The sequence below is a fragment of the Tiliqua scincoides genome, chromosome 1 (assembly GCF_035046505.1).
Source record: "Tiliqua scincoides isolate rTilSci1 chromosome 1, rTilSci1.hap2, whole genome shotgun sequence".
NCBI classification, from domain to species: domain Eukaryota; kingdom Metazoa; phylum Chordata; class Lepidosauria; order Squamata; family Scincidae; genus Tiliqua; species Tiliqua scincoides.
The window spans coordinates 104,800,924-104,827,813 of NC_089821.1; the positions used below are offsets into that span (position 1 = coordinate 104,800,924).

General features: G+C 41.2%; 1 protein-coding gene across 1 annotated transcript in view; it reads right to left on the reverse strand.

Moving 5' to 3' along the window:
- FASTKD1 (FAST kinase domains 1) overlaps positions 1-25,321 on the reverse strand; it is a 25,993-nt gene extending 672 nt beyond the window's left edge. Inside the window, exons 1-14 of the mRNA XM_066612149.1 lie at positions 25,239-25,321; positions 21,375-21,819; positions 19,642-19,710; positions 18,158-18,283; positions 15,701-16,099; positions 13,466-13,576; positions 12,193-12,324; positions 10,782-11,268; positions 9,670-9,784; positions 6,447-6,575; positions 5,620-5,751; positions 3,956-4,069; positions 1,998-2,139; positions 511-625 (exon numbers count right to left, since the gene is read on the reverse strand). Coding sequence (XP_066468246.1) covers positions 511-625; positions 1,998-2,139; positions 3,956-4,069; positions 5,620-5,751; positions 6,447-6,575; positions 9,670-9,784; positions 10,782-11,268; positions 12,193-12,324; positions 13,466-13,576; positions 15,701-16,099; positions 18,158-18,283; positions 19,642-19,710; positions 21,375-21,709 — 2,406 coding nt within the window. The 5' untranslated portion in view covers positions 21,710-21,819; positions 25,239-25,321. The remainder of the gene's footprint in view (positions 1-510; positions 626-1,997; positions 2,140-3,955; positions 4,070-5,619; positions 5,752-6,446; positions 6,576-9,669; positions 9,785-10,781; positions 11,269-12,192; positions 12,325-13,465; positions 13,577-15,700; positions 16,100-18,157; positions 18,284-19,641; positions 19,711-21,374; positions 21,820-25,238) is intronic.
- Between the last annotated feature and the right edge of the window lie 1,569 nt (positions 25,322-26,890).

Genomic DNA, 26,890 nt, shown 5'->3' on the forward strand with positions numbered 1-26,890 from the left:
CAGTGGAGGGAACCCTTGTCCCATAGCTCATGCGAGAGGTCAAACAGTCATCTTCACACTGAGAGCAGTTGCGTCAGGCCAGCGTGGGCTTCAGCAAGTCTCCGAAGGGCCAGATGCTCATTGGAGACTGGGGGCTCCCCGCGGGCCAGATTGTGAGTCCCTGAGGGCCGCAAGTGGCCCCCGGGTCAGGGTTTGGGCACCCCTGCCCTACAACAAAGATTGTGAGGTGGTGCAGGGGCATCATCCAATTATGCAAATCTTTTAAATAATTTTTGAAAATTCTCTACTTATTATTACTTATTTAATGTTGTGAACAAATCAAACACCTAAAGCAACTTTGGAGGAAGAGAAAGAACTGAGTATTTACAAAAGGACTATTTCATAAGTAATGGATACTATTTCCCCAAACAATTCTGTAATTGTTACAGATTGGTATTGATAACAGATTCATTACTGATTAAATGTTACAGATTGATATTACATATTGATGCAAAATATAGTATCTCATACCTGGACAACTTGGTATCCTAGAATTTCCAAATGACGCTTTTTCATAGCAATTTCTCCTTTCAGGTGGTTTGAGTTTTTGCAAAAGGCTTTTGAATCAAGAAATTCCACAGCAATTCTGAATAAAACACAATCCAGAAATGATATCACTTTGAACAGGGGTTATAGTTCAAGGGCCAACTACACAGCATACAAAGGTGTGCTACTGTGGTGTGTTTCTAATTGGAAACACCTCTTTTCTTTAAAAGATTCAAACAGGATAACAATCACAATCAGAATCAGGCAGAGGTCATTCTTTCCTTGTGTGCTATTTTTACCCTTAAAAGCATCTCTCTGAAGTAAAAATTTGTCCCCAAAAGCAAAACAAATCAGTGAGGCAATTTTCAGGATAAAAGCAGCAGGCAAGGAAAGAATGAAGTTTCTCTTCCTGGGACACCACAGTTCTGATCATGATTGCCACCTCATGTACTCTTTTTAAGAAAAAGAGGTGCTGTTAGTTAGAAGCGCACCTTTGTGCTCATGCAGTTTGGCCCTAAGGTGCTAGGAAATTAAAAGCAACATCCTCTCAATCTATTGATTGGTAGCATTCCTGTGCGTATTTACTAGCGAGTAAACTCATTGAACCCAATGGGACTTCCTCTGGGATTGCATCCTTGGGATTGCACTTGCATGACAAGACACTTATGTATGAGAAATTCCTAAAGTCACACATCTTCAAAAAACAAATGAGCAAGAAAAGGGTGCACAGAGTTTTCAATTGAAAATTGTAGATTACAACTTTAATCTGCTGTTTATCAATCTCTTCCAAGCATGGGCACTCTGATGGGTGCACAGGGCTTCCTTGCCCAGAATGGCTTTCCCTTTCCAATGGAGGGAACCACACCACAAACATTCCTCCAGGGGCTTTGTAATAAACTGTAATATATTCACAATTTAATTGGTTTACATATTCCAAGTCAGAAATCTAAGTGGCACAAGAGCAGGAAGACTTGCCAAAATATGGTTCCCAATTTTAATGGAAGCCATCTCTCAGATCCACACCCATACAAAGAGCAGCTGGTATAGTATTGTGGGTAAGAAGCTGAATCAGGACTTGTGAATAATACATGTAAAGTGCTTTTACACATACAGAAAGTGTGATATAATTGTTAAGTGTTATTAAAACACTGCTAAAATTGCAGCCATCCTCAAAGAAAGTTTTATATAAAGCTGGGATATCTTGTTTTCCATAGTGAAAGAAATTAGTACAATGTGGATGAAATTGACAGGAAATCATACTATCTGACTAATAGCCAATTCTGGTTATCAATTCTAGTTGAAATTTAAACCAGATGTTCAATTTTACTGCTTTCGCTACTGGGAGTACTGCAATCGGGCAAGTGAAATAGGATGGCTCACCACTCCCCTGAATTTGTATTTGCAAGGTTGGAGTAAACCTGTATTAAGGAAAATGATACTGAATATACAGCCATTGGAAAATGCATAACCACCTCTGAGCTCCTGGCGGTAGCCCTCTCCTTCCCATGAACTGGCCATCTAGTCCCCAGTGCACTCTCTCCAAGTCAGCCACGACGACATTTTGGTCTGTGTAGGGAAGTGGCTTTTGGTTTTTGTCAAGAATACATTCAAAGTCTGAAAGACAAGAATTTTTGATACAGAGAATTAAGTGTAAACTTTTTCTATTGTCATGCTAAACATATTTACTAGAAATCATGCTCTATCAATGTCAACAGAATACATTTCCGTGTTTCTCTAGCTGAGAGCATGGCTCTGTCTACTGCATTTTATCCTTTGCCAAACAATCCTCTACATCTCATTAAGAGGCAGTAGTGAGCTATCAAGACCATACTTTTTGGATGTTCAAGGAATCACATTACATCATTTTTTAAGCCAGGGGAAACACGTGGTTCAGCACAGTAGAGGGGCAACAAGCATCCTACAACAGCAGATACAACAAGGTAAAAATGTGATCAAAATGGTAAGGCACTGTACTACGGAGAGTTAATAACTTTGCTTTTGTTTGCCATGTGCATGTGTTTATTTTCTTAACCTTCATTTGGAAACAGAAAAAGGTCAACATGTTTGTACAAGGGATAGATAGATTTTGTGGTGTTTGCAAGCAAACTCCAGAAACAAAATTATGATATTTTATAGTAGACATCAGAATGCATCACAATACACACTTTATACCACCATATATCCTATAAATAGAGAAACATATGTATCCTCCATGAGTACATTCACTATGCAAGTTTACTCAAATAAGTCCTGCTGATGTCAGTGGAACCTACGTCCCTGCACGCATGTATAAAATTGAATAAGGTCTACATTCAGTAAGGTCTAAATATCAGAGCTATACCCCCTCTCTATATAGAACACTTTGGACCAACTATTCACAATGCTTGGGTTTAAAATAAGGCCAGTCAGGAGTCCTTTCAAATACTTTCAAATTCAAGCATGAATAAAAGGTGTTGCTCAGACAAAGAAATGAAAGTTAGCAGTGATATAGTAATGAAACTTAGGCACAAAGTTACCCTAATAAGAAATCCAATTCATTTCTGAGTAACATATCCTATGTACATGTTTTTGCTCAAAGGGAAGAAATGGTTAATGGTAGTTCATTTTCTCTTGGGGATATCATGCACCAGGCAGTCAATGACAATGTCTTACAAGGACTTAGTACCAGAGCCACTAACTTTTGAGTTTTTGCAAAAATAAAAAAATTTTTTTTAAAAGAAGAGGGGTTGCTGGGTTAGAAAATTATCCCTAAGGAGGGCAAAAGGTGCTACATGACCACACCTGTGCTCCAGTGGGAAAGTACACAAAACTTTAAAAGGCTTACCAAAATATCACAAAATGCTCTGGGCATGCGGGGGGATAAGGAGTTGTTACTTGTGTCCATGACAATCTCAAAGTCATTCCACACAGGAATTACAAGATCAATGACTGTGCAAGCTGGGGAAAAAATTCCACTTTTGAAGATAATGTACTGTAATCTGATCGTTCAGAAAATGCAGCATATTTGCAATGGAAAAGCTACTTTTTCCATGGAAATATTCCTTTTGATCTTTCTCTTACAAGAAATTAGTAACAACTATATATTTGTATAAACTATGAAGAAAGATTACCTGGAAAGTACAGTCTAAGTGCATATTAAAGATCACAGCTGAGACGTCCAAGGCCTAAATCCTAACCAACTTTCTAGCATTGGCAAAGCTGTGCCAATGGGGCATGTGCTGCATCCTGCAGTTGTGTAGCAGTCATGGAGGCCTCCTCAAAGTCAGGGAATGTTTGTTCCCTTACCTCAGAGCTTCATTGCCCTTATGTCAGTGCTGGAAAGTGGGTTAGGATTACACCCTACTGCTCACTTCTGTATATTTCAATATACAGTCTTGGTAAATCTTCTATAGAAGTTCCCCTTCAAGTACTGAATTAAAGATTCACCCACCAATTCCATAGTAGTAAGGTGTGAATACAGACACCTTGGCAAAATGGCTTCCTCCCAAGATTTGTCCCAGTAGTTTGTGAATCTGCTGTTGCAATGCACTAGGTTTACCATTGCCTGTAAACAAATAACAGAAAACAAAAGTAGAAGTGATGATAAAACACACCAAACCCTCATCATTAGCTTCACAGGGCCAGCATGTGTTATTATCAGCAAAGATTATCAATATCTTTATCAAAAACATATTTAAAAAAATTTCCTGACCCCTCCCCCTCATTTTCTGCCTGCTTTCCCCTGCTATTGGGCCAATTTAATACCCCAGAGATTTCCGTTACAATCTCAGTATCTTAAAAACAGTTGGGGCATCTTTTTATCCTTTCTAATTCAGTGCCATTACCCAACAGCCACATGTCAAGACTATGGATCCAGACTTCATGCTTGGAGGTTCCGAGAGACAAATCATCATGAGTCAAGCTTGAGTCCACCAACTGGGCAACCAAGCCAACCATGAGCTGGAAAGCCAAGCTGATCGCCACTCATCCAATCAGATGACCCTATGACACCACCAAATCTAGATTCCTTGAGGTCACACACAGATGTGCTTGAGGTTGTTGCTTTTAGTGAGTTGGCTGATACACTGGTCCAGATACAAGCAAAAGGCTCACCCATCTACAACTTGTACAGGTGCAGGAACAGGATCACCTTTCCTCTTTCTGCTTGGCTTTTGCTGCCTTGATGGTGGCAACAGAGATCTACCATATCCCTACATGACCCACAGAATGGATACAGCCCACAGTTCTTTATCCAGTCCCCATGGTAAGTGGGCTCTCTCAAAGCCACCCTTTCAGCAGTGCTGCTTCTGCCAAGGTTCTGGGAGGGGAAGATGGAAGGAGGCCTCCAAAGGCAAGGAAAATTACCAGGAAGGCACAGACCGAGAGGAGGAGGAGAAGGCGGCGCTGCCAAGGTGTTAGGAAGGCCTAATTATTACACAGGCTGCCCAGTCAGCAGCTCAGCTTTTGCTGAGGTGTCACTTCACAGAGCTCAGCTGCTGAGTGGCAAAGCAACACCCTACAGAAGCAGTGCTGCTGAAAGGCAGCCTGCATGAGAGTTGGGCTCTTCCAGCATAACTGGGCTCTCCCATATCTTGAAAATATGATTTACATATTTTCTCTTCTGTCATTTACAGCTAATGAATTCCTACGAGAGAACAGCCACCATCTGCATAATGATGTCACTACAAGAGAATGCTGCTTATTTCTAGCCACCATCTGCATAATGATGTCACTTCCGGCTTAAAGATGTTACTTCCAGCCTTCTGCAGGCACCATGAATGCTATTTGGCCCATTTGGCTATTTGGTATGATACGAGCTTGTTTTAGACCAATCCATGGGAGAGAAAGGAGCAAGGGGTGAAGAGGCTGTTGCTAATTGCTAGGCATTGCACCCATTTTGTCTTCCATTCACACCTTTCTCAAGTGCCATCACAAGGCTGTATACTAATCCAGAGCAAAAGTGTCTAGGTTGAAATGAGGCACTTGCATGGTTACAATACCCAGAAAGACAGACTAATTTTTGAAGTTTACCCAGCAGCAATAAAAGTGATTCCATAAAAATTTTCCCTAAAAGTTTTAAAACTAGTGAAATTTAGTATGGATTTAAATATTCACCTTTTCGCTGCAGCTGCTGACAGTAGCGTTCATGAAACCAAGGAATTTGAAACTCTGGGCATTCCAAACAAACTGCTCGATTCAGTTCCATCAGCCGTGAGCGGACCTTCCTGTTTAAGGCATCTGGTAATGCTGATGAAAAGCAAAAACAAGAAAATTCCAACACATCATGTAGAATACAATATGTCCAACAGCACATCTATTAAATCAAGAAAACTTGAACTCAGGGTTTAACCTACAAAAAATAGTAACAGGGAACCAAACAGTAGGAAGAAGGTAATTGAATCTAATTAGAAGACTTATAGAATGACAGGTTATTCTTAAACAGGGACAAAATTCTGTTGTTGATGCCTTTAAAGAGGTTATATAACCACAATCCTGGATGACAAGGCCTTGTTTCAGGCACCAATTCCCCCAATGAGCTTTCCATTGGCAGCTGGAAATTCTGAGGTCTCCTATTCAGGAGCATTCCCAACGGTCAGCTGGGAAGGAAAGGTATGCTTCTTTATATTAATCTATTCAAGGAACATGTTCTCTCTTTCTAGGAGGGAAAGAGAGCTACCACCCTGCCTTGCTACTGCTAAAGCACAAGATAACGTTATTTTATTTTTTAAAAAGGTAATTGTGTCTAGAGCAAAGAAGCATCCTGCTCAGTTCATTTTTGGGAACTGACAAAATGGGCTGTCTTAATTCTCACGAATTTAGTTCTGAGTTTGGCTCCATCCCCATTCCAAACAAGCAGCATACACTTATATAAAAAGTCTAATTTGGGAGAACTTCCCAAAGGCCATCAGAAATGTAAAAAGTGTCAAACAATCAGCACTTACTGTCCAGCTGGGCATCTAATTTGGTTAGAAATTCAACATTAAACACAGCCTTTATCAGATTCTCTGGAAAATACTCAGAAAGAGCCAGAGCAAAACCAAGCAGCACAAGGAGATGAGGCTCAAAAGAACCTGAAGAAAAAAAATAGATTCAATTTATAATTATTTTTGCAAAGGAGGGGGGGGGAAAAGATGGAAATTTGAACCCAAAACAGGAAATGTGGATTCTGATAACAGCATTGTTCAACTTCCATACAGTTTTACACATGCATATGCTTGCCCAACATCATTCTAGTTCTCAAAACCTAGATTTTTTTTGGGGGGGGGGGGCAAAGATTGAAGTAACAGGGATATGATGTATGGGGTAGACAGACTAGTGAACAGTGGTCTGGAATCCTCAGTCTGCTCCCATGCCACAACTTCCATTTCAGATGGCACTGCCCATATATTTCCTAAGCTAGAGAAAGCATACTTTTTCCCAAATGAAAGTGGATTCTCATGTCCCTCAGTTTTATAGCCTTTTTGCTGCTCCTTGTATCTCCATTGTGAGAGAACATTTACGTTAATTTCTATCAGCAGTATGTTCACCAAAATCACAAGTATGTTCACTAAAATCACAAGTATTAAATACTTGCTTGTACTTGCATAGCCTAGTTGAAGTCAATGGGATTAACAGCCCAATCTTATGCATGTCTACTCAGAAGTAAGTCCAATTCTGTTTAGTGTCGCCATGTGCACAGGACTGCAGCCTAAGTCACTGAGAAACAATGTAATGTAATGGTTAAACTTGGATCAGGCAGACCTGGGTTCAAGTCCCCAGTCAACCATGAAGTCCATAGGGTGAGCTTGAGCTACGCAACCTAACTACCTTAGGACCCAATCCTATCCAACTTTCCTGCATCTGCAGGATACAACCGCAATGCAGAGATAAGGGAACAAATGTTCCTTTACCTTGAGGAGGCCTCTGTGAATGCCTCCCCACCACAGGATGCAGTACACCCCCCATTGGCATGGTTGCACCAGCACTGGAAAATTGGATAGGATTGGGCCCTTAATCTTATTGAGAGGATAAGAGGAGGAAGAGCAGAAGACTTTAACACTCTCCTAAGCTCCATAGAGGCAGAACAGTATGCAAATGCAAATAAACCAGAGCAATGGCCATAGACTCAACTTCTGTCTACCTGCTGTCATCTTTCTACCATATTCTGGCTGAAAAGAATATGTTAATTCAGCTGTTGATCCTAAAGATGCTAGCTTCTATTTACAGTAGGTTTCAGCAGGAGCCTATAAAGTACTATGTCCAATTTCATTACATCACAAGGGTTAACAGAAGTCTCTCAATGGATTATAACAGGAAATGCAAAAAACCCACGATCCATTTCCAAAAATGATGAAAATGGAACATAATGAAAAAAATAATATAGCATCCTAATATCCAAGAATATTTCAGTCTAAGTCATAAAAAAATAAAACTAGTTATTATGGCTGAATTTCAACACAAAGTCAACCATTGCTTTGTCATTATTTTTGAACCTATACCAGATTACAAACTACAATATGTACAGGACTACCAAACCATGGTTTGAAGTGGTTTGGAATTTATTACTTGTAGTTTGCCATTATGGCTGCTACACCACAGAGACATAGGTGAACTTATAAAGCTGAGTGCTGACCAGATGGAAAAGGAAAGCAGCACTAAACCATAGTCTGTCAGCTATACAAGCTCAAATGGGAAGGTTAAAGTGGATAGAGAGATGCTCTTTACACTCTCACATAACACCAGAACCAGGGGACATCCACTAAAATTCAGTGTTGGGAGGGTTAGGAAAGACAAAAGAAAATATTTCTTTACTCAGCGTGTGGTCGGTCTGTGGAACTCCTTGCTGCAGGATGTGGTGACGGCATCTGGCCTGGATGCCTTTAAAAGGGAATTGGACAAGTTTCTGGAGGAAAAATTCATTATGGGTTACAAGCCATGATGTGTATGTGCAACCTCCTGATTTTAGAAATGGGTTATGTCAGAATGCCAGATGCAAGGGAGGGCACGAGGATGCAGGTCTCTTGTTATCTGGTGTGCTCCCTGGGGCATTTGGTGGGCCGCTGTGAGACATAGGAAGCTGGACTAGATGGGCCTATGGCCTGATCCAGTGGGGCTGTTCTTATGTAAATCATAGTGTAAGTTCTAAGCTATGGTTAGCACAAACCAAAGTCTAGTGCGGTGGCTACATTGAACCAGTAAGATTTTCTGGGAAACAGAATACTGTATAACACAAATCATACAAGAAAACAGCTAAGCTTTATTTGTTTTCTACTGTTCTGCTGCTAGTACCCTGATGCATAATCATATATGCTCTTCATGTGAGCTGATCTGTGGAGGAAAAACTCTTAACATGATTCATCAGGATGCTACAGATACCAAATAAACATGAATTTGAGTACTGTACACAAATTGCTATAAATGTTGCCCTTAATCTCTACCCTCCATATAAACTGAGTGCTCGCACTCTCTGTGACTGTATAACCATCATGGAAGAAGATGATGATAAATATCATGGTTCTAAAAATTACCCATACATGTAAAAGCCTCATTTTCATGCCCTTGACATTTTCATTAATTGTGATGGAAAAACAGATTCTCTACCTACACTCTCCAGCATGGTTTATATGAGAAAATCACCACCAAGCCTACCTCCACACTTGTATTCATTCAATCCTTGTCTACCCACCACTTCTCCATACATTGCACAGCTTTACAAGCCATGCGGCAATCAGGCCTCCCCACAGTGAGAGTGGCACATTTGAAGTAGCAAACTTTCTAGAATATAAGTTCATGAGCACCCCCACCAGGGAACAACAAAACTGAACGTTATTTTAAACATCTATGATTTGTAGCAGCAAGTGGCACCTTTCCATTAATTATTTTAAATGCTTCTTTCTTAGCACTGTGGTTATTTTGAAAAGTACAGAAGGGAATAGGACCCACTCCACTACTCACCAGTTTGAATGCTCTCTACTTAACACAATAGAAAGCCTGTTCTTAAAAAAGCACCAATTGTTATTTCCAAAGGTTGGAACCATTCCCTCTGGAAATAAATAATAAAAGGTTCTGAACATTAGTTTTTTTTCCTTTTTTTTAAAGAATAAATTGTTTGAAGTGTTTTTCTTGTAGATTGCTACTTTGCACCTTGGGAGAAAAACACCAAATAGTCACCTTTGACAAACTTACCCAAGCGGGAGCTGAAATGTCTAATGCAAGTCTCAAAAAACTCCTCACCCTGGGGAGGATCATAATTCAGAATAGCGAAGGGAAGGAGAAGAGAATAAGTGCCTGAATTGTAAATCTAAAGAAAGAAGAGAATGAGGGTGATCACCATGTCTGTTCATCAGATTTGTAAACCAACTGAAAAATAACAGACGTTAAGACAGACTGCCACCGTCATCAGGCACCTGCATTTTGTGGGCCATGTTTGTGGAAAGCTATAATGAAGCAAAGATGGCTCACAGAGTAATATCCACATTTTAGTGCAATGCCAAATGGGAATCTCTACCAGAAGTGAGAGGGGACAAGTCGTCACTGGGTGGGGGTATTTATCTACCTTTGTCTTTTCTAGTACTGCCTATACATGTATTAGTAATCACTGCATACACCCATTATGGCGGATTGGTGCCAAGAAAGCAGCAATGTACTCTAACTCCTTATATCAGGAAATGTGACTGGAGGTCACATCCAAGATGTCTTCTGAGTTGCGGAGAGGCCACAGGCTGCCTTCCCCCGACTCAGAATGCCTGCCGGAGTCTTCTGACAGACATATCTGGTTTTTGAGAAAACCGGTCGTGCCTCCTAAAACACTCTGGCAGTCATTCTGAGTTGCAGGGAGGCCATGTGTGACTTCCACACTTCTCAGAAAAGATCTGGTAATGAATTTCATTATCCAGTTTTCTGCATCTGTGGGGGTGCTGGGACCAGAACTCCAGTGGATGCCAAGGACCAACCTGTAGAGTATCTGAATTTTTTGTTTAAATTTTCTTCATTCAGCAGAAACAATCTTTCCAAATGCCAACTACATGGACATGTTACCAGGTTAATCAGGGACTGCACACTTGCAATTTTCATATAATAAATTCTCATACTCCAACAACATGGGCCAGAGATATACATATTCCTAGAGTGGCATGGCACCACTCCAAGTACTGTGTAAACTGGGCTAAAAGTATTTTTTAAAAAGGCACTAGGCTCTGACAAGGTACATCCAAATAAGGATATACATGGAACATTACATAATCATTACTTGGTCTATTACTTTCAAGGGAGATAAATTGATAAAGTATCACTAGTACCTTGTTTATATGCTGAAGAGTAACAGCAGCTATTCTGTCAAGTAAGGGAGGGCAAAGGTAGGCAGTTTTGACGAGAAACGATGAAAACTCGAGCACATTCACCCATGTAATTTGATTCAACAAGCGCTGGAGAGCAAGCATAGTTTCTTCAAGAAGCATTTCCTCAAACCATTCCCCAGTTACGTATTTGAGTTCATCTAACAGAAGATCCAGATCATTGGCTTGTTTAAGTCTCTGAGTGGCACAGCTATTGACTTTTTGCAAAAGCTTCCCATATATCCCAGAAGGGCCTTGCTGATTTGGCTGGTCACGTCGGACCCATTTTATGATAGCTGTGGCAATGGAATTCAAATCACTCAGGCTGCACTGAGACAAGATGGCATCTACCCGAGTGACTACAACTTCGTCCATGTAAGAAGAAGGAAGTATGGAAAGAACACGAGTCAGCATAGCAATATCTGCGGGTATGATGTTAACTTGTAAACAGCTGGAATTAAAACAGAGAAATAAATCCATCAGTGATGAGTAGCTTGAAAAAAAGAGATCACCTCAAATATTTATTACTGTATTTTTAAACCTGAATCGCATGTATATTTGTTGAAAGGAAGATTGTATTAAATGCACTCAAACAGATTCTGCTGGCATGAATGAATCTTCCTCTCAACCAAATATGCATATGATCCAGATTTTAAAAGACAGCAATAAGTATTTGTGCTTGTAGGCCAATAACTTTTCAGAGGCTGCATTATTTACAGATCTGCACTGTTCTGTCATATGTTCCAGGAGGAGCAGGAGGTCTGGTCTAGAGGGTAGAGCCTCCATTAGCCTGAAGATAACATCCAAAGGTCACCAGTTCAAGGCCAGGAACAGTGAGACCTTGAAGCAGCTGACAAGCCGATCCGAGTTATTCCACCTGCTCTTCGGTGTGAGCAAAGAAGCGTCTTGGTTGCCCTTTCAAGTGAGAGATGAGGCATCAGCCTGCATGAGAGGCTTGTCAGCCTGCATGGGAGGCAACAGGAGGCCAGAAGTGATACCAGACTAGAAAAGATCCATCTGAAATGTTGTGCGGTTCTTGAAAGACAGAACCTTTCTTTGTAAAAATCCCTATGGGGTTTTAGAACAGCCTGCCCATGTAAACCGCCTTGAATTAAAGTCCGAGGAGAAATCTGACAACCAAGAAAGGTGGTATATAAATACTTGTATTATTATTATTATTTATTATATAAAATATAATTTTTATTTTATAAGCTAAAGGCACACCATACAGCCATCTTCTTGTAACAAAATAGGTGTGGGTCTGGTCAGAACCTGCAAAGGAGAACACCTGGGGACCCCATGTGTTCCAGCATGGAAGAAATGGAAAGATATAAAGTATGCAGTGGAATATATTTATTCTTAAAATGTACCTTACCCAATGAGCAATCTTTGTAATTTGGAATAAAGCTCAGGATTGGGGCAACGAAGCATGACTAGGCACTGCGTCAATTTGGCCAAATCCACTGGCCTGTAGATATCCAAGTATTTGTGAAGGAGTGAAGCAATTCTGAAACCAAACACAGGAGGCTGTAAATGTTTCAGTGTAACATTTAGCATTAAATCCATATGGATCAAAATGAAGACTACCCTTTGGAAATTGCCCTAGATGCTAGTTCTAAGTTCTACCCACAACAGATTACAAAATAGATCCTAAATCTTAGCAGCAGGGCACTTGCAACTCCAGCACATATCCTTAATAATAAGCTACTTGTGAGCATCTAAAAATGCTTTCTGAGAATTAAGTATTAAGATTATAGATACAGACATGACAATATTTTTAAATCAAGTTGGCATATCCATACTCAAAATGCATGAAGATAAAAGTGCAGTCCTTTCTCAGTGACAAAAACTATATAGCCTAAAAATAGTTTAAAGAACAGCCCCATCCTCACTGGAAAGGATTTGGGCATCTCAGTTCATAATTGGGGCATGCTGCTAACAGAATTTTGTAAAATAATTCTACTGCTAACCAAGTTTTGTAAACTAAATAAAGGGGGGAAGCTACTAGCTTTTCAAGATAGTAGGAAAGCTCCAACTATCTACCTGTGTGAGTAGGTAGAGCAGTGCTTCTGCTTACAAATGGAAGAGAGGAGCAAAAATGCCTTCTGAATGTAGCCCCAAATGCTTTGTGGGATGAACCTCTGTGTACTCCCAGCCTTGGGAGGGAGCTTTCTCAGACATTTTCAAGGCATTAGATCTTTTTGATTTTGAATTTTTACTCAAACCAGTAGCCCAAGCCACATAGTGCAACCAAAACAACTATTCATTTCATTTACTAAATTCATTTTATTTACTAGTGCTCACTGTGCCAGGACATGTTACATACGTGTTCCAAGAAGAATTTCCACGAACAACCATAAACAAAATAATTTTTCTGTAAATGCAGTGTGACAGGTGACACTTGTGATACTAGGTCACTTGCCTGGATGCAAGTTCTGATCAAATCAATGAGACTGGACTTCCATAAATGTGTAGGACTGTAGTGCAAGAATAAGTCAACAGTACATCTTATAGTGCGTGCGTTCTGTCTCAACCAACATCGGATTAGGGCCGTTTTATGAACTCATACATCTTTCATTGGTTCCATTCTTTACAGTCAGAAAAACGATCTTTATATTGAGCATTGTCATTTTGTATTAAAGGTTTACTTGTGAATCAGTTGCGAATTTCTGCATTCAATTTCTTGCATCGTTTCAGCCACTGCTAATGCTTGCTGATGGTCAAATTCATCTGCCACTAGTAGAGCAGTTTCAATTAATCTAAACAGAAGAGAAATATTTCGTAAGTTTCCAACAGCTTACCTATGTAGCAGAAGACAGAGATGTGCATAGCACTCTGTACAGCAGAAAGTACATTCATGGAAAAAGATTGTACCAAGGAAAATGTTTAAGAAGAACATGTTTGCTTAGAGCAGGGGTGCCCAAACCCTGGCCCTTGCGGCCCTCAAGGCCTCTCAATGCGGCCCTCAGGAAACCCCCAGTCTCCAATGAGCCCCTGGCCCTCTGGAGATTTGTTGGAGCCTGCACTGGCCCGACGCAACTGCTGTCAGAGTGCGGGCAACAGTTTGACCTCTCACGTGAGCTGTGGGATGAGGGCTTCCTCCACTGCTTGCTGTTTCACATCTGTGATGCAGTAGCAGCAGCAAAAGAAAGGCCAGCCTTGCTTTGTGCAAGGCATTTTATAGGCCTTGAGCTATTGCAAGACCTTCATTCATTCATATAAGTTCATCTAATATATTCATTTATGTAAACTTATGTAAATTTATTCAAATTTTAAATGTAAATTAATTCTTTTTTTCCCCCTGGCCCCTGACACAGTGTCAGAGAGATGTTGTGGCCCTCCTGCCAAAAACTTTGGACACTCCTGGCTTAGAGTCACACTGAAAGTATCTAGGGCAGTGCTTTCCAAAGTGTGGGTCGTGACCCACCGTTGGGAGCCAAAACTAGTCTATTCCCCCTTAAGGGGAGAGGCTCAGGAATGGGTCCCCGATGGTACCGCAGTGATTGCAGTACCTTGGGGAACCAGGGACATCCGCACATACCTAGGGGCATCCTACAGCGTCCTGGAGACTGACAGCCGCCTCTGCAACCCCCCCTGTGACAGCAATGACCTCCAATCTGTTATCGGAGCTCACCTCCAGCCTGCAATTGTGCAAACCAGAAGTGAGCTCCGAAAACAGATCGGAGCTCATTGCAGCTGCATGGAGGGGCGCAGAGGCGGCTGCAAGCCTCCAAGAGCCTCCAGAAGGCAGCAGGATGCCCCAGGTATGTATGTATGTCCCTGCATCCATACAGGGAGAGCCACAGAGTCATGATTGCTGCGGCAGCATCAGGGCCAACCCCCCACTCCCATCCCCGCAACAGCTTAGATCATCAGTTCCCAAAGTCCTGTTCAGACTTTGGGAACCACTGATCTAGGAAGATGGCAAAGTGGAAGGTGTTATGAGTGTGTGATCAAAAGTACAGCATGTGTGCTAAGTTCTAATTTCAATAACTTATGCTTTCACCATCACATGATAAACAACAAAGTTCCAAGTTTGCAGTTTGTATCAACACTAGCAGATCAGGATTAGAGCTAGCCCAAATAGTGAATTTGCAACAAAATGCTGGCCCTACTTTAATGGATAAAGGACACGGCATTACTATGGATGGGATCCAAGGAACCCCACTGCCATATATTAAAATTCGTAGGTTTCTGCCACACTCTAATTGCTGTTTATTTTTCTCTCTCTTAATGAAGTTCTTGAAGGACCTCCATGTTTTATAAGAAGCTTACAGGTCAACAGAAATATTATATGTCCCACAGATCCACTGGACTATGATTAATCTAGCAACATCTGTTACGTCTCTTGATGGAAGAGTCAGAATTTGCTCTACTTGTGGGGGAAAAAAGCTCTACAGCATGGGTGAGATTTACAGTTTTATTTTTCTGGATTATGGGGAATGGGATGGAATGAAGCAGATGTACAGAAGGCAAGTTCACAATATATAGCCACACCAAGATCACACCATGAAACAAATCGTTTCCCTTTGCTGGATTGCACCTTCTACATCAGTGATTTTCAACCAGTATGCGACAGAACATTAGTGTGCCATGAATGATCTCTAGGTGCACCGCAGGAATGTGGGGAAGGGTCATTAATTAGTAGGGCCATTTGGGAGATGTGAGCCACCCCCCCCCCCACTGGAAGTGAAGTGTGCCTTGTCAATTGTCAAAAAACTGATGGCGTGCCTTGACTATTTTAGCACCTTGTCAGTTCTGCCACTAAATGAAAATGAAAATAGCTGCTTTACATACTCAGGTATCTTCAGACAAATCTGGTTTAAAAATTTATTTAACATAAGAACATATACATATGCCAAATAAACTGGCAGGGATCTTACTGTTCTTTGGTCTCTGGTCCGGTCATGGGTGCAAGAGTGACAAATAGTCGAGTGAAGCTCAAGGGATTGTTGCAATCATCCATCATGTCCATCAGCTTTTGTTTAGCAACTATTCTAAACTCAGTGTTGTTGTACTGTAAAGACTGGTAGAGTCCAAGGATGATAGCCAACTGCTCAATATCTAGCTGACTCACATGCTGGAGAAAAACCTTGTTACACTTGTCTAGCAAGGGACGATATGGTAGTCTGACATTCCGGAGAAACTGTACAAATCGCCTGGCATGGTTCAAGGGGACACGTTCCACGGTTTCCAAAGCAAACTCTGCCTTCTGTATTAAACGATCTCGGAAACTCTGTGAGATAACACCAGATATGCTGATCATCAAAACCGATAAGATCCTAAAAACATTCAAAAAATTGCTGAGTCAAGAATAAATGCTATATCCTTTTAAAAATGATAAAAAGTATTGGGGGGAGGAGAGGAGAGAGTTTAGAGTAGTAATCCCTGCAATCACTCCAAATGGATACTTAAAAGTATTTTCCTTGCTATTCATTTCAAGTGTCTCAGTCATATAAAATTGTAAATTACCTATTTTCCAACAGAGGGTATGAACTGCACAGATAGGCCAAGAAGTTTTAAATCCACTGGCACAACAATGGAGTAAAACAGGTTTATTGTCAGGACATCCAAATCACACGGCATTCAAGTATAAAAGAAAAGATAATATTTTATAGTCGGGCTAGCTAATTTTCTTTACCCCAGAATATGAATAGGACAAGGCTCACGCTTGCAAAGTTGCAGAACTCTAGTAGTTAAATATGCCAAAGGCATATTCAGAGACCTAAAGTTGGCCATCAGCCTCCATTATGCTTGAACACATTGGAAAAGAAGAAAGTAGAAGGTTTACTCTATCATGAAATGCCAAACAGCTTCTTTGAAATGACCATTTAAATTCTGAATTTTTGGACTCTAGAACCTCATTCTTCAATAATGAAAAATTGTTAGTGCTGGGCAGAAAGGTGTCTGCCTAACCCTGTGATGTAAATCAATCAACATCTCAGAACAAGTCAGTGAATACCCCATCAGGGAAGCTTAAGTTAATAGGACTTCCATCATCCAACTCTTAAGCACTGAGCAATTACATAAAACCCAGAGGAATACAGTGGCTGCGAAGTCACTGTATAGTCTGACAAGAGATAGGACATTACTCCGGACTATCTGTAATAACACCAAGTTTAACATAAGTAGGGGGAAGGTCTTGGCGTCATGACAGCAGACAAGACCAATACACAAGGCTCAGGCTTACTTCAAAATGGGATTTGAGGAACTTTTTAAATGGAAGCCAGCTTATCATTCTAAGGCAGGGTTTTTCAAACTGGGGCGTCGTGACGCCCTAGCTTGCAGGCCCTGGCCCGTCCCCTTAAGGGGCGTGGGCAGCCTGAAGGCAGGGAGGCTGCAGGGGCTTGGGTACACGTACCCAAGCCTCTGCAGCCTCCCGGGGGGGCAGGGAGCCCGGTGCAACCTGCAGCAGGGCTCCCCGCAGCAGTGAAAGTAGATGCAGAGTGATCGCGCTCCGCCTCCGCTAAAGCAGAAGTGGAGCTCATCGCTCTGTATCTACTTTCACTGCTGTGGGAAGCCCTGCTGCAGGTTGCGCCTGGCTTCCCGCACTCCCGGGAGGCTGCAGGGGCTTGGGTACATGTACCCAAGTCCCTGCAGCCCCCGAGCGGCATGATCCTGGGGATTGTGCCGCTGCCTTCCCCCGTCCCTGCTGCCTCCCCCCTCCCTCCCACGCAAGAACTTAGTGGCTCTCAAACTCTCCCAGAGAGTTTGAGAACCACTGTTCTAAGGCATTATGTCAAAAATAGGTCATTTATTCTAAGATAAAAGGCAGCACGAAAGTAAACAATTATATTTCTTTCATTTCCCTTTTTCGTTTATGTCAAACTCAAGCAGTCTTCATCTAACTTCAAGAAAAGTGTTCAAAGAGTGCAGAAATGTTTTGAAAATAAATGCTACAATCTTGAGGGCAGAGGTCCTACCAGACACAGTGTGGAGCACTGAAAGTAGGCCCTTGCATGGTAACAATTTCCATCCTGCAGACAGAAGGAGCTTCCAACATCAGAGCTTTACTCCACAGTAACTTTGGAGACCACTTGAAATTTATAAGTTCACAAAATATTGGGCAAAACTAAAGGATGAAACTGAAGTCTACTGAAAGAAATTTAAAGGAATGATTAAAATACATTTTATTTGCTTTCTTTAACAAGACATTATCAAGGCATGGCTCAACAATGGAGCCACCCACAAGTTCTTCTTTGGTTTAGAATGGTGTTCAGGTAACCTAATTAAACATGAGTTCCCTAAATAAGTGCAACAAAATTGCTTTGTAAATGCATAATACATTAACTACATGTACTCACGAGTCAGTCTTGAGACGTTGGTTAAAATAAGATTACCTTGTATCTTGTATGGCAGCTAAGTTCTTATTCACAATATCTGCTATATGACCCATGACAGGACTATTGTATATCTGTTGCTCATGTAGACACAGTGCAAATTTAGATAGTGCAGGCAGGCTCAGCCTGTAAGAATATTATTTTCAAAAAGTCATTACTGTACCAAAATATATACATTTATACACAAAGGATAATAAATGAAAACATTTTCCTACATATATCATATATAAGAGAGATTACTGAGGACAAGTTTACTGCTCACTTATATTATTTGTAAGAAAACTGCAATACAAGTGCTACATTATCACTTGATAATGACAGGATTCAAACTATTACAAGGAGTGATTAGTCATTGCAAATTGGCACCAACCTCAGGCACTAAGTCAACAATCTCAGCCCTTTAGATAGTTGCTAAGCTTAGTATCACCAATTATGAGTTGCTCTGAATGCCCACTTGGGGGAGAAAGTGGGATATAAATTTGTAAATAAATAAAACAAATAAATATTTCAATTAAACACATCAATTCAGCTGCCATGCTATATACATTTACTCAAAAGTAATTTTCATTGAAATCAACAAGAACTCTAATGGTGTGGTAATTCAAGCAGAGTGTACGGCAACTGTTTATTCCATATGAAAAAACACAATCAGCCACAGAAGAAGCAACAAAGAAGGCAACCGCTTGTAACATTTGATTTTATGCACAAAATGAGTTTGTCAACCCACAAAAACGGGTTGCTGTCTAAAAATAAGGTAACCTAGTAAAAGTAAGGCAGCTTTGAGATTCAAACCAGTGTGGCAGACATTTCTGTGGCATAGAAAACAAACAAATTATATGAATTGGAAAAGCAAGTCAGTTTGGCTAGGGACCCCACTTTCACTTTTCTGATTCCCATTCATGCTGTGTCCTGAGCATGAACATTAGGAGAGTTTGGCTACACTCAGTTCTAAACCTCCCTTGCAACCTCTCTGATGGCTTTCCTCTTTGGACACAATATAGAACGGTAGAAACAAGAATGTTCAGTCATTACTACAAGTTGTGAACTACTCTAATGACTCCCCTTGACAACTATTGTAGGTTCTTGCACCTGTGAATGGAAGGGGACACTAGAGCAGAGGTTATTTGCTCCTATAATTCTTTATGAATCCTGTTATAAACTAGTTTATTGCCAAGCTCTCTATCCATGCCAGTTAGAATCCTAAAAGTTAAATATAAAACTACCCTGAGCCAGTGACTGGAACAGGTACAGTTTTAAACCTGCAAAGTTTTCTACTTGTACAATGGTCCTCTGTACAAAATTATCTTAAGCATGTGATAGGTGACTGTGAAACATATTGGAAAGAGGCAAACCCAAAAGTATTAGAGCTGCCAGCAGTAACTTTATGAAAGCTTGTCCAAACATTGAAAGTTATGTTCAATGTCTAGCTCTATAGAGAAAGAGGAATTCTTTCTTATTTTTATGGAATAAGATAGAGTACTTACCTGTGTAACCTTCTCCAGCCTTCCATGACCAGTTCTTCTACTAGTGAATCATGGGCCTCCACCTCAAACCTTCAGAAGGACCAAAGATAAGTCAAGCAGCTCTGTTTAGTTACTTTAACATTTTCTTAGAGTCTAAAAGAAACTATGAAATCACATTTTGCACAAAAATATTAGGTTGTGTTATGTATGTTTTTGTACAATAAATACAAAAAGTACACCTTTCCTAAGAGATTTGGGAACTTCTTCATGAACATTTTATTTTTTTAATGTTAAAATTAGATGTTTTATTGTTACTGCTGTGATCTTACTGACATTTATTTCTCTTAATTGAAATCAGTTTCTGAGTCAAGCAATTTTTAAAGTAGATCATTTCTGCAATGGAAACAACTGTGACACCAACATAGAACAAAAGATGAAAATGTATGAGATTCTCCCTAGCATGAATGACTGAAGTCTGAGCTAGTTTCTTCCAGGATGGTGCAGTTAGCATGTAAAATGAAGTTGGTAGAAAGCATTCCGGACAATCACTGTCACCTGGCCATACAGAAGAAGAAAAAGATCCAGGAGTACACTCCAACTGCTAAAGTGCTGCTTCAGGGGGAGATAAGCCTCATCCAAAACCAGCTGTACATCTATTCATGGGTCAGCTCACCATAATCCCTAACCAACAGCATACCCATCTTATCTTCAGCCATAGCCAAAACTGCAAGACACAGTTAGGTGCTGTCCACATATTAATAATGCCCAAATCTCTGGATGACCTCTCTCAGCTGTTTCATGAAGATGTTAAAAAGACGGCAAGACAGAACCTTGCAATATCTTGCAAGATGGAACCTTTAGCCTATATGCTAAAGGTTATGTGATAGAGTAGCAGTCTTTCAGCATGACCTTCTGAGATCCATTCTGCAAGAAAGGACTTGAGCCATTTCAAGACAGCACCTTCCAATACAATCCTGGCTAGACGGCTCACAAAGATACTAGAATCAAAGGTATTTTGGTATTCTGATTAAGGTATTCTGATTAAGGAGGCACAGAAAATTGCTTGGAAAAATATAAACGTTTGTCTTTTTTTCACAACTTAAAATTTTTTTAATTGTTTGCCTGACAGCGGGCTGACTAGCTTCCTCTCATTCCATGTAATGAGCTGTTTTGAAGCGTCTGTTCCCAACCAATCGGGCTGATTCACAGTCCTCGTGACCAACAATAAAACCTCTGTTCTTCTTGGCTATTACTTCATTAAGAACTTAGAGCACACCTGGTGTCACATCAGCTCTGACCCTCTAATTTGAATCTATTCTCAGGACACCAACAAAACTAAACATTTCGAGCTGAGATGTCTTTGTGTTGGTTTGATTAATCCCCTTAGAAAGTTCAAGCAGCTTTTTTGTCTTGATTTTTGCATCTATTAGAACACAGTTCTAATTAGACAGTATAACACAGTTTGCAAATGTCTACTGTAACTAGAAAGTGATCTCTCAAATTTAGTAAGATCAAATATAGAAACAAGTTCAATTACAAGGGCATGCAGATATAACCAACTCATTCTTAAACTATAACTTTCTATTATAAACATTAGGCCACACACTTATTTTTTTAACAGGTGCTGTAAAAGTTGCGTTGATCCTGGAATCACTATGCCTTTTTTCTGGCACATATTTTTAATATAACATTTTTTTAAATTCACAGATTCTTAAATATAATAGGACAAGTTCAGTAAGTGTTGCACTGATTACCTGAGTAGGTCATAAAGCATGTCCACTAATGCTTCATTATCCATATATTCAATCTTGTTTTCTGCTAAAATGCGAAGTATAAGAAACTGGGAATGATTTCTTACATAATTAATACTCCTCAAGAGTTCAGGTTTCTTCTTTTGAAACTGCCAAAGTATACTAATGGCACCTTCCACGTGTTTCACAGAGAGTTTAGTTTTGTTCTTTCCAACAAGATCAAATACTTGATCTTCATTCGTGCAGCTATTTAGTTGGCTCAGCAAGGGGTCGCTGCTCAATGTTCGACACTGACAACACCTCAGCCCAAATGGGTAAAAACGTCTCAAGAAAAGCATTTTTGCCACTTTAAGGGTCTTCTTTCAAGTTTGCCCAGAAAGGTATTATCCTTCTTCACTTTCATCCAACAGCTAACCACATGTAAGCAACAAGATATTGCATTCAGGATCTGGAAAAAATGACAGTTTATATACATCTCCTTTGTAGTTACAGGGTAAAGTAGTAGAAAGGAATTCTGGAGTATCTGTTACAATATAGCAATTAGATCAGTTTTAATAATCCATAAAAGTTCCCAATTGGCTTATCTGCCTAGTCCTGCTTGTAAAAGTCAGTCATAGCACACAAATGGTCAAAATAGCTTTCTTCTATTAAGAGTTCTGCTCTGGTTCAGATGTCATACAGCACTAGGATTAAGCTATAGTTCCACAACAGAATAACATCTCCAAGTCTTGGTCTTGAGAATTCACTATTGTCCTCTGTACATGTGGGGAGGAAAGATTCCAATTCTGTGTCATATACTGACTTGTTTTCAAATTCTGTTTAGAACAAATCAGCATCAACTGCCTTTAGACATTATGGAAATCCCTCCCTCATTTGATCCCAGGATCAGAAGTAGTCTCTTTCTTCTCCTTGTGTGTGAAGATGTAGGTAGACTGTGTGAGCCTGAATTTTTGTAGACATCATCAAACGGAACCATGGTTTAACTCTGATTCTATGTGACATCTGAACCAATACCTTTCCTCCCTGGTTGTCCTGACACTACCACAGGTAATGAGACAAGTGGCTATTTTTTATTTTAAGATTTAAGTTAGGCTTAAATTTATTTGAACAAGTAGTCCCTAAACCAGCAATTTTCAACCTTTTTTATCTCAGGACACATTGACAAAGCACTAATATTGTCAAGGCAAACCATGAATTTTTTTTTACTATTGATAAGGTAGACCCTCACATCCGCCAATGGCCCTCACCCAAACTCCTGCAGCACACTTGCAGACCATTTGCAGCACACTAATGCGCCGTGGCTCAGTGACTGAATATTGCTGCCGGGGAGCCCAATTCTTAGCTGCCCAATGCCCAAGGCTGCAGCGGCAACGAAAATGGCTGCTGATACGTCCTGAGTGCAACCTGGGCAGCGCTGGTGGCTCCTCGGGAAAAGGAGACTTTTGTCCCTTTTCCCCTGGTAAGGTGAGTAGCCCCTGCAACGGGGTTACTCGATTCTACTGCGATCCTTGCTTCTGTGTCAGGCCAGTAGCCCAAAATGAAGGCTCAGGATCTGGTGGAGTTTCGCTCCACCGGTCCTGCCTGCCTCCCGCCCAGCTTCCTCCCCTGGCACACTTCCTCTTCGCCCTCTCCCTGCACTGGAACACCTCCTCCCCACCTCCCCCCATGCCCCCACTCACCTCTCTGCTGCCTGGCGGTTTGCACGACCATGGAGCAGTGGTCCACCGGAGCTAGCCCAGCACCAGCCGGCACTGAGCTAGCGCTGGCACTGAGGGCCACAAATGTGCTTTATGGCACGTTTGCAACAATGCACACCAGCGGTAAGCTGGTGCGCACTCTATACGATCGGGCCCTTGAACACTTCATCTGCTAGCTGCAACTGTAGACCTTAATACTCTCTAAGCCAGGGGTGTCAAACATAAGGCCCGGGGGCCGGATGCGGCCTGCTGAAGCTTTTTATCCGGCCCTCAGGCTCTTAGCTGCTGAGCAGTGTTGAGGTGTTACTGCTAAAAGGGCAGCCCCCATGAAAATTGGGCTCTCCCATATCTTGAAATACAATAAAGATTTGCATGCTTTCTCTTCTGTCATTTGAAGTTAATGAATTCCTAAGTGAGAAAAAGCGCTAATTTTGGGTTGAGTTGTTTAATGACATCACTTCATGCCTAATGACGTCACTTCCAGCCCTCAGCAGGTATCACGAATATCATTTTGCCCTCGGTATGAATGAGTTTGACACCCTTGCTTTAAGCCATATAGGGGTATGGGCGGGCCTTCAAAAACAAACAAAACATATGCTATAATAGTTAAAGGAAACTCCAGTATACAGACAAACAACACTTACGTTTACACATATGACACAAAAATGAATGAGCTATAGTTGAAAAACAGAATAATCATTTTGGATTTCAGGGACTGCTTGCTTGAAACACACTAGGGGCATGCATGTGCATAATTTATTTACTTGATTTGTACCCCACTTTTCTCCACAAATTTATTTAAAAAAAAAACTTCAAGAATTAAAACATAGCCTACACCAAAGACAGCCTAATTTGGCATTGTCGAAAGCAGGGGGGAGCAAACATTTTGGCAGGAGGACCACATCATTTCTCTGACACTGTATCAGAGGCTCATTGGAGGCTGGGGGCTCCCTGAAGGCCCGACTGGGGAATCCCAGGGCCGCAAATGGCCCCTGGGCCAGGGTTCGCCCACCCTGGTCTAAGGCAGCATTTTGCAAAGTTCATCCCCCACTGTATCACTTCATATGATCCACCTATTGGAAGTACCACAGGAAGGAACTAGTCATCACCAGTTACTTCTGAGTTGAGAGGCTAGATGCAATGTGGCAACACAAGTAAGAGGCTCAGGGTGGACAGGAGGGCTTTTCAGAGTGTGTTAAAACATGCTCTGGAGCTCTGCCCACTGAGCCAAGTTTCCTACCAATGTTTGTCACATCACCTTGCTTGTCTCACTGCCAGGCAGCAGATGTCTGGGGGTCTCACAAGTACCACCAGACACCACCTCAAGTACCATTGGTGGTACCTGTACCACTGTTTGAGAAACACTGGTCTAAAGTGTACTGGGTTTTAATAGAGCTAATGGTACAGTAAAGAAGGTCTTTCTTTTTTCTACAGTACAGATTTTCCTTAGATTAAAATCAATACATCTGACACACACACATAGCCAAAGCCTGTTTGTATAGCATGCTCAAAAAGTAAAATGTTAAAGCCTCTTACTATAGAAGGAAGGCCAACTAAAGAGCAACACAAATCATTCAGGGCTACAAGCTAATAAGCCCTATATTATACATATTAATTAATTGAAAAACCTTAAAACACCTCCTTGATTTGAAACAGGATTTTGCAATTTAATAGAGGAAAATCTTGCAGTTAGACAAATAGATTTTCATGCTAAAACTACTGCAAGCTGCGTTTTAGTTTTGGAAAAAATTGTCAAGAGTTTGAGAGTCATTTAACTTCCCCCTGAGATTGGATTACCAAAAAAAGACACCTCCACCCATGGAAACCACATGGAGGCAAGTCCATCAACACGCATGTCCTCAGGAGAGAGGGTAGGGATGGACCCATTGTGGTACCCCTAACAGTAGTACCATGGCCTTTGTGCAGCTGTGTGTGAAGGTCAGTGACTGCCTAACTCCATTTTAGACAGAGATGAGCTTTGTTAGTTTATCCTGTCTGCTAACAAGCAGCCACCACTCAGCTGCTGCTGCTGCCGCCGCCTAGAATCCACATGGCAGGAGATCACCACTTTCCTGCTTTATTCCAGTCTTCCCATCTCCAGAGAAGACAGGGATGTAGACCCCTACATAAAATAATGTAGACCCCTCATAACCCCGTCCCGCATACACACCTTACTGCTTTCTCAAAGGAGACAAGTACGACACTCGCTGACCGATCCGCAGCTTCCGCTATGAGAAGAACCAACGTGGTCCGATTCCCGGGTGAAAGTCGCTAGTACTATATTTCCCAGGGTGCTCTACGTTAAAAATCTCGTTTGCTGGGAATTGTAGTTTTTAAGTCATGGGATCTTTTTCTTGCATACCTGTAATAGTGGGATTAAAAGGAACAGCAAGTTATTTAAACAAATATACTCCCAGCAAATGCATGACAATAACTCAGATTTAAAATGGGTGTATTAAACATCGCCTCTCACTAGAAAAAATTCTATAGCTAGTAGAAGTTCCCAGAATTCTCAGTGCCTACACCTTTAACCACTGTATAGGAATTTTGGCGACTGTAGCACAACATGGAAGGATTTAAAAAGCTGCACCTGTGGTTCCCTCTTCTATACCAGGGATGCCCAAACCCTGGCCCTGGGGCCACTTGCAGCCCTCAGGGAGCCCCCAGTCTCCAATGAACCTTTGGCCCTCTGGAGATTTGGCCCTCTGGAGATTTGTTGGAGCCCACACTGGTCAAACGCAACTGCTGTCAGTATGAAGGCTACTGTTTGATCTCTCAAATGGGCTGTGGGATGAGGACTTTGTTGTTTCACATCTGTGATGCAGTATCAGCAGCAAAGAAAAGGCCAGCCTTGCTTTGTGCAAGGCCTTTTATAGGCCTTGAGCTATTGCAAGACCTTCATTCATTCATATAAGCTCATCTTTAATATATTCATTTATGTAAACTTACGCATATTTATTCAAATTTTAAATGTAAATTAATTATTTTCTTCCTCACCCTGACACAGTGTCAGAGAGATGATGTGAACCTCCTGCCAAAAACTTTGGGCACCCCTGTTCTATACAATGGTTAAAGGTATAGGCACTCTGTCCATCAATCAATCTATCTACATACACACACAGAGCTCAGTGTAGATCTTCAGTTAATTAATAGTACTGTCCTATACACAATTTATTTTTGTGGGAGGCAACCTCAGTGAACACAGTGGGATACACAGCATAATCCTAGGTATGTCTACTCAGAAGAAAGTCCCATTGAGTTTAATGGAATTTACTCCCAGGTAAGTGTGTATGGGATTGCTTCTTTATTTCTGAGTAAATGTGCATAAGATGACACTACTTCAAATATTTGTTCCACTGAAACCAAGGCTCGAACAACATCTCCTGGCACCCGTGGCAGCGTGCCAAATGCTCTCTCACTTTAGCTGGTGATGCGGCAGCCTCTGCTCCTCTACTCCCTGGATTAGAAAGGGGAGAATCTGTCCTTCATGCTTCCTTTTCCAATCCAGGGAACAAGTTGAGAATCCATGGACAGAGATGGGTACACTCCACCAATGTGCTGCCTGAGGCGATAAATTCAATCAGCCAAGGATGGGCCAGCCCTGACTGAAGCAAATTGGTTTGTTTCAGAGTGAATGGTGAGTAGATTGCTTTACTGATCTTGGTGCTGCAAGAAAGCATGGTGTCCAATTAAAAATCTAAAGAATAGCCTATTTCAGTTGATGGAGAGATGCTGTGAGAAAAGCACATTTTGGCATACATGGTGGACATTTTTTTGGCTAACAGATACTGACAGTACTTGCAGTACTGCTAAGATGTGCTG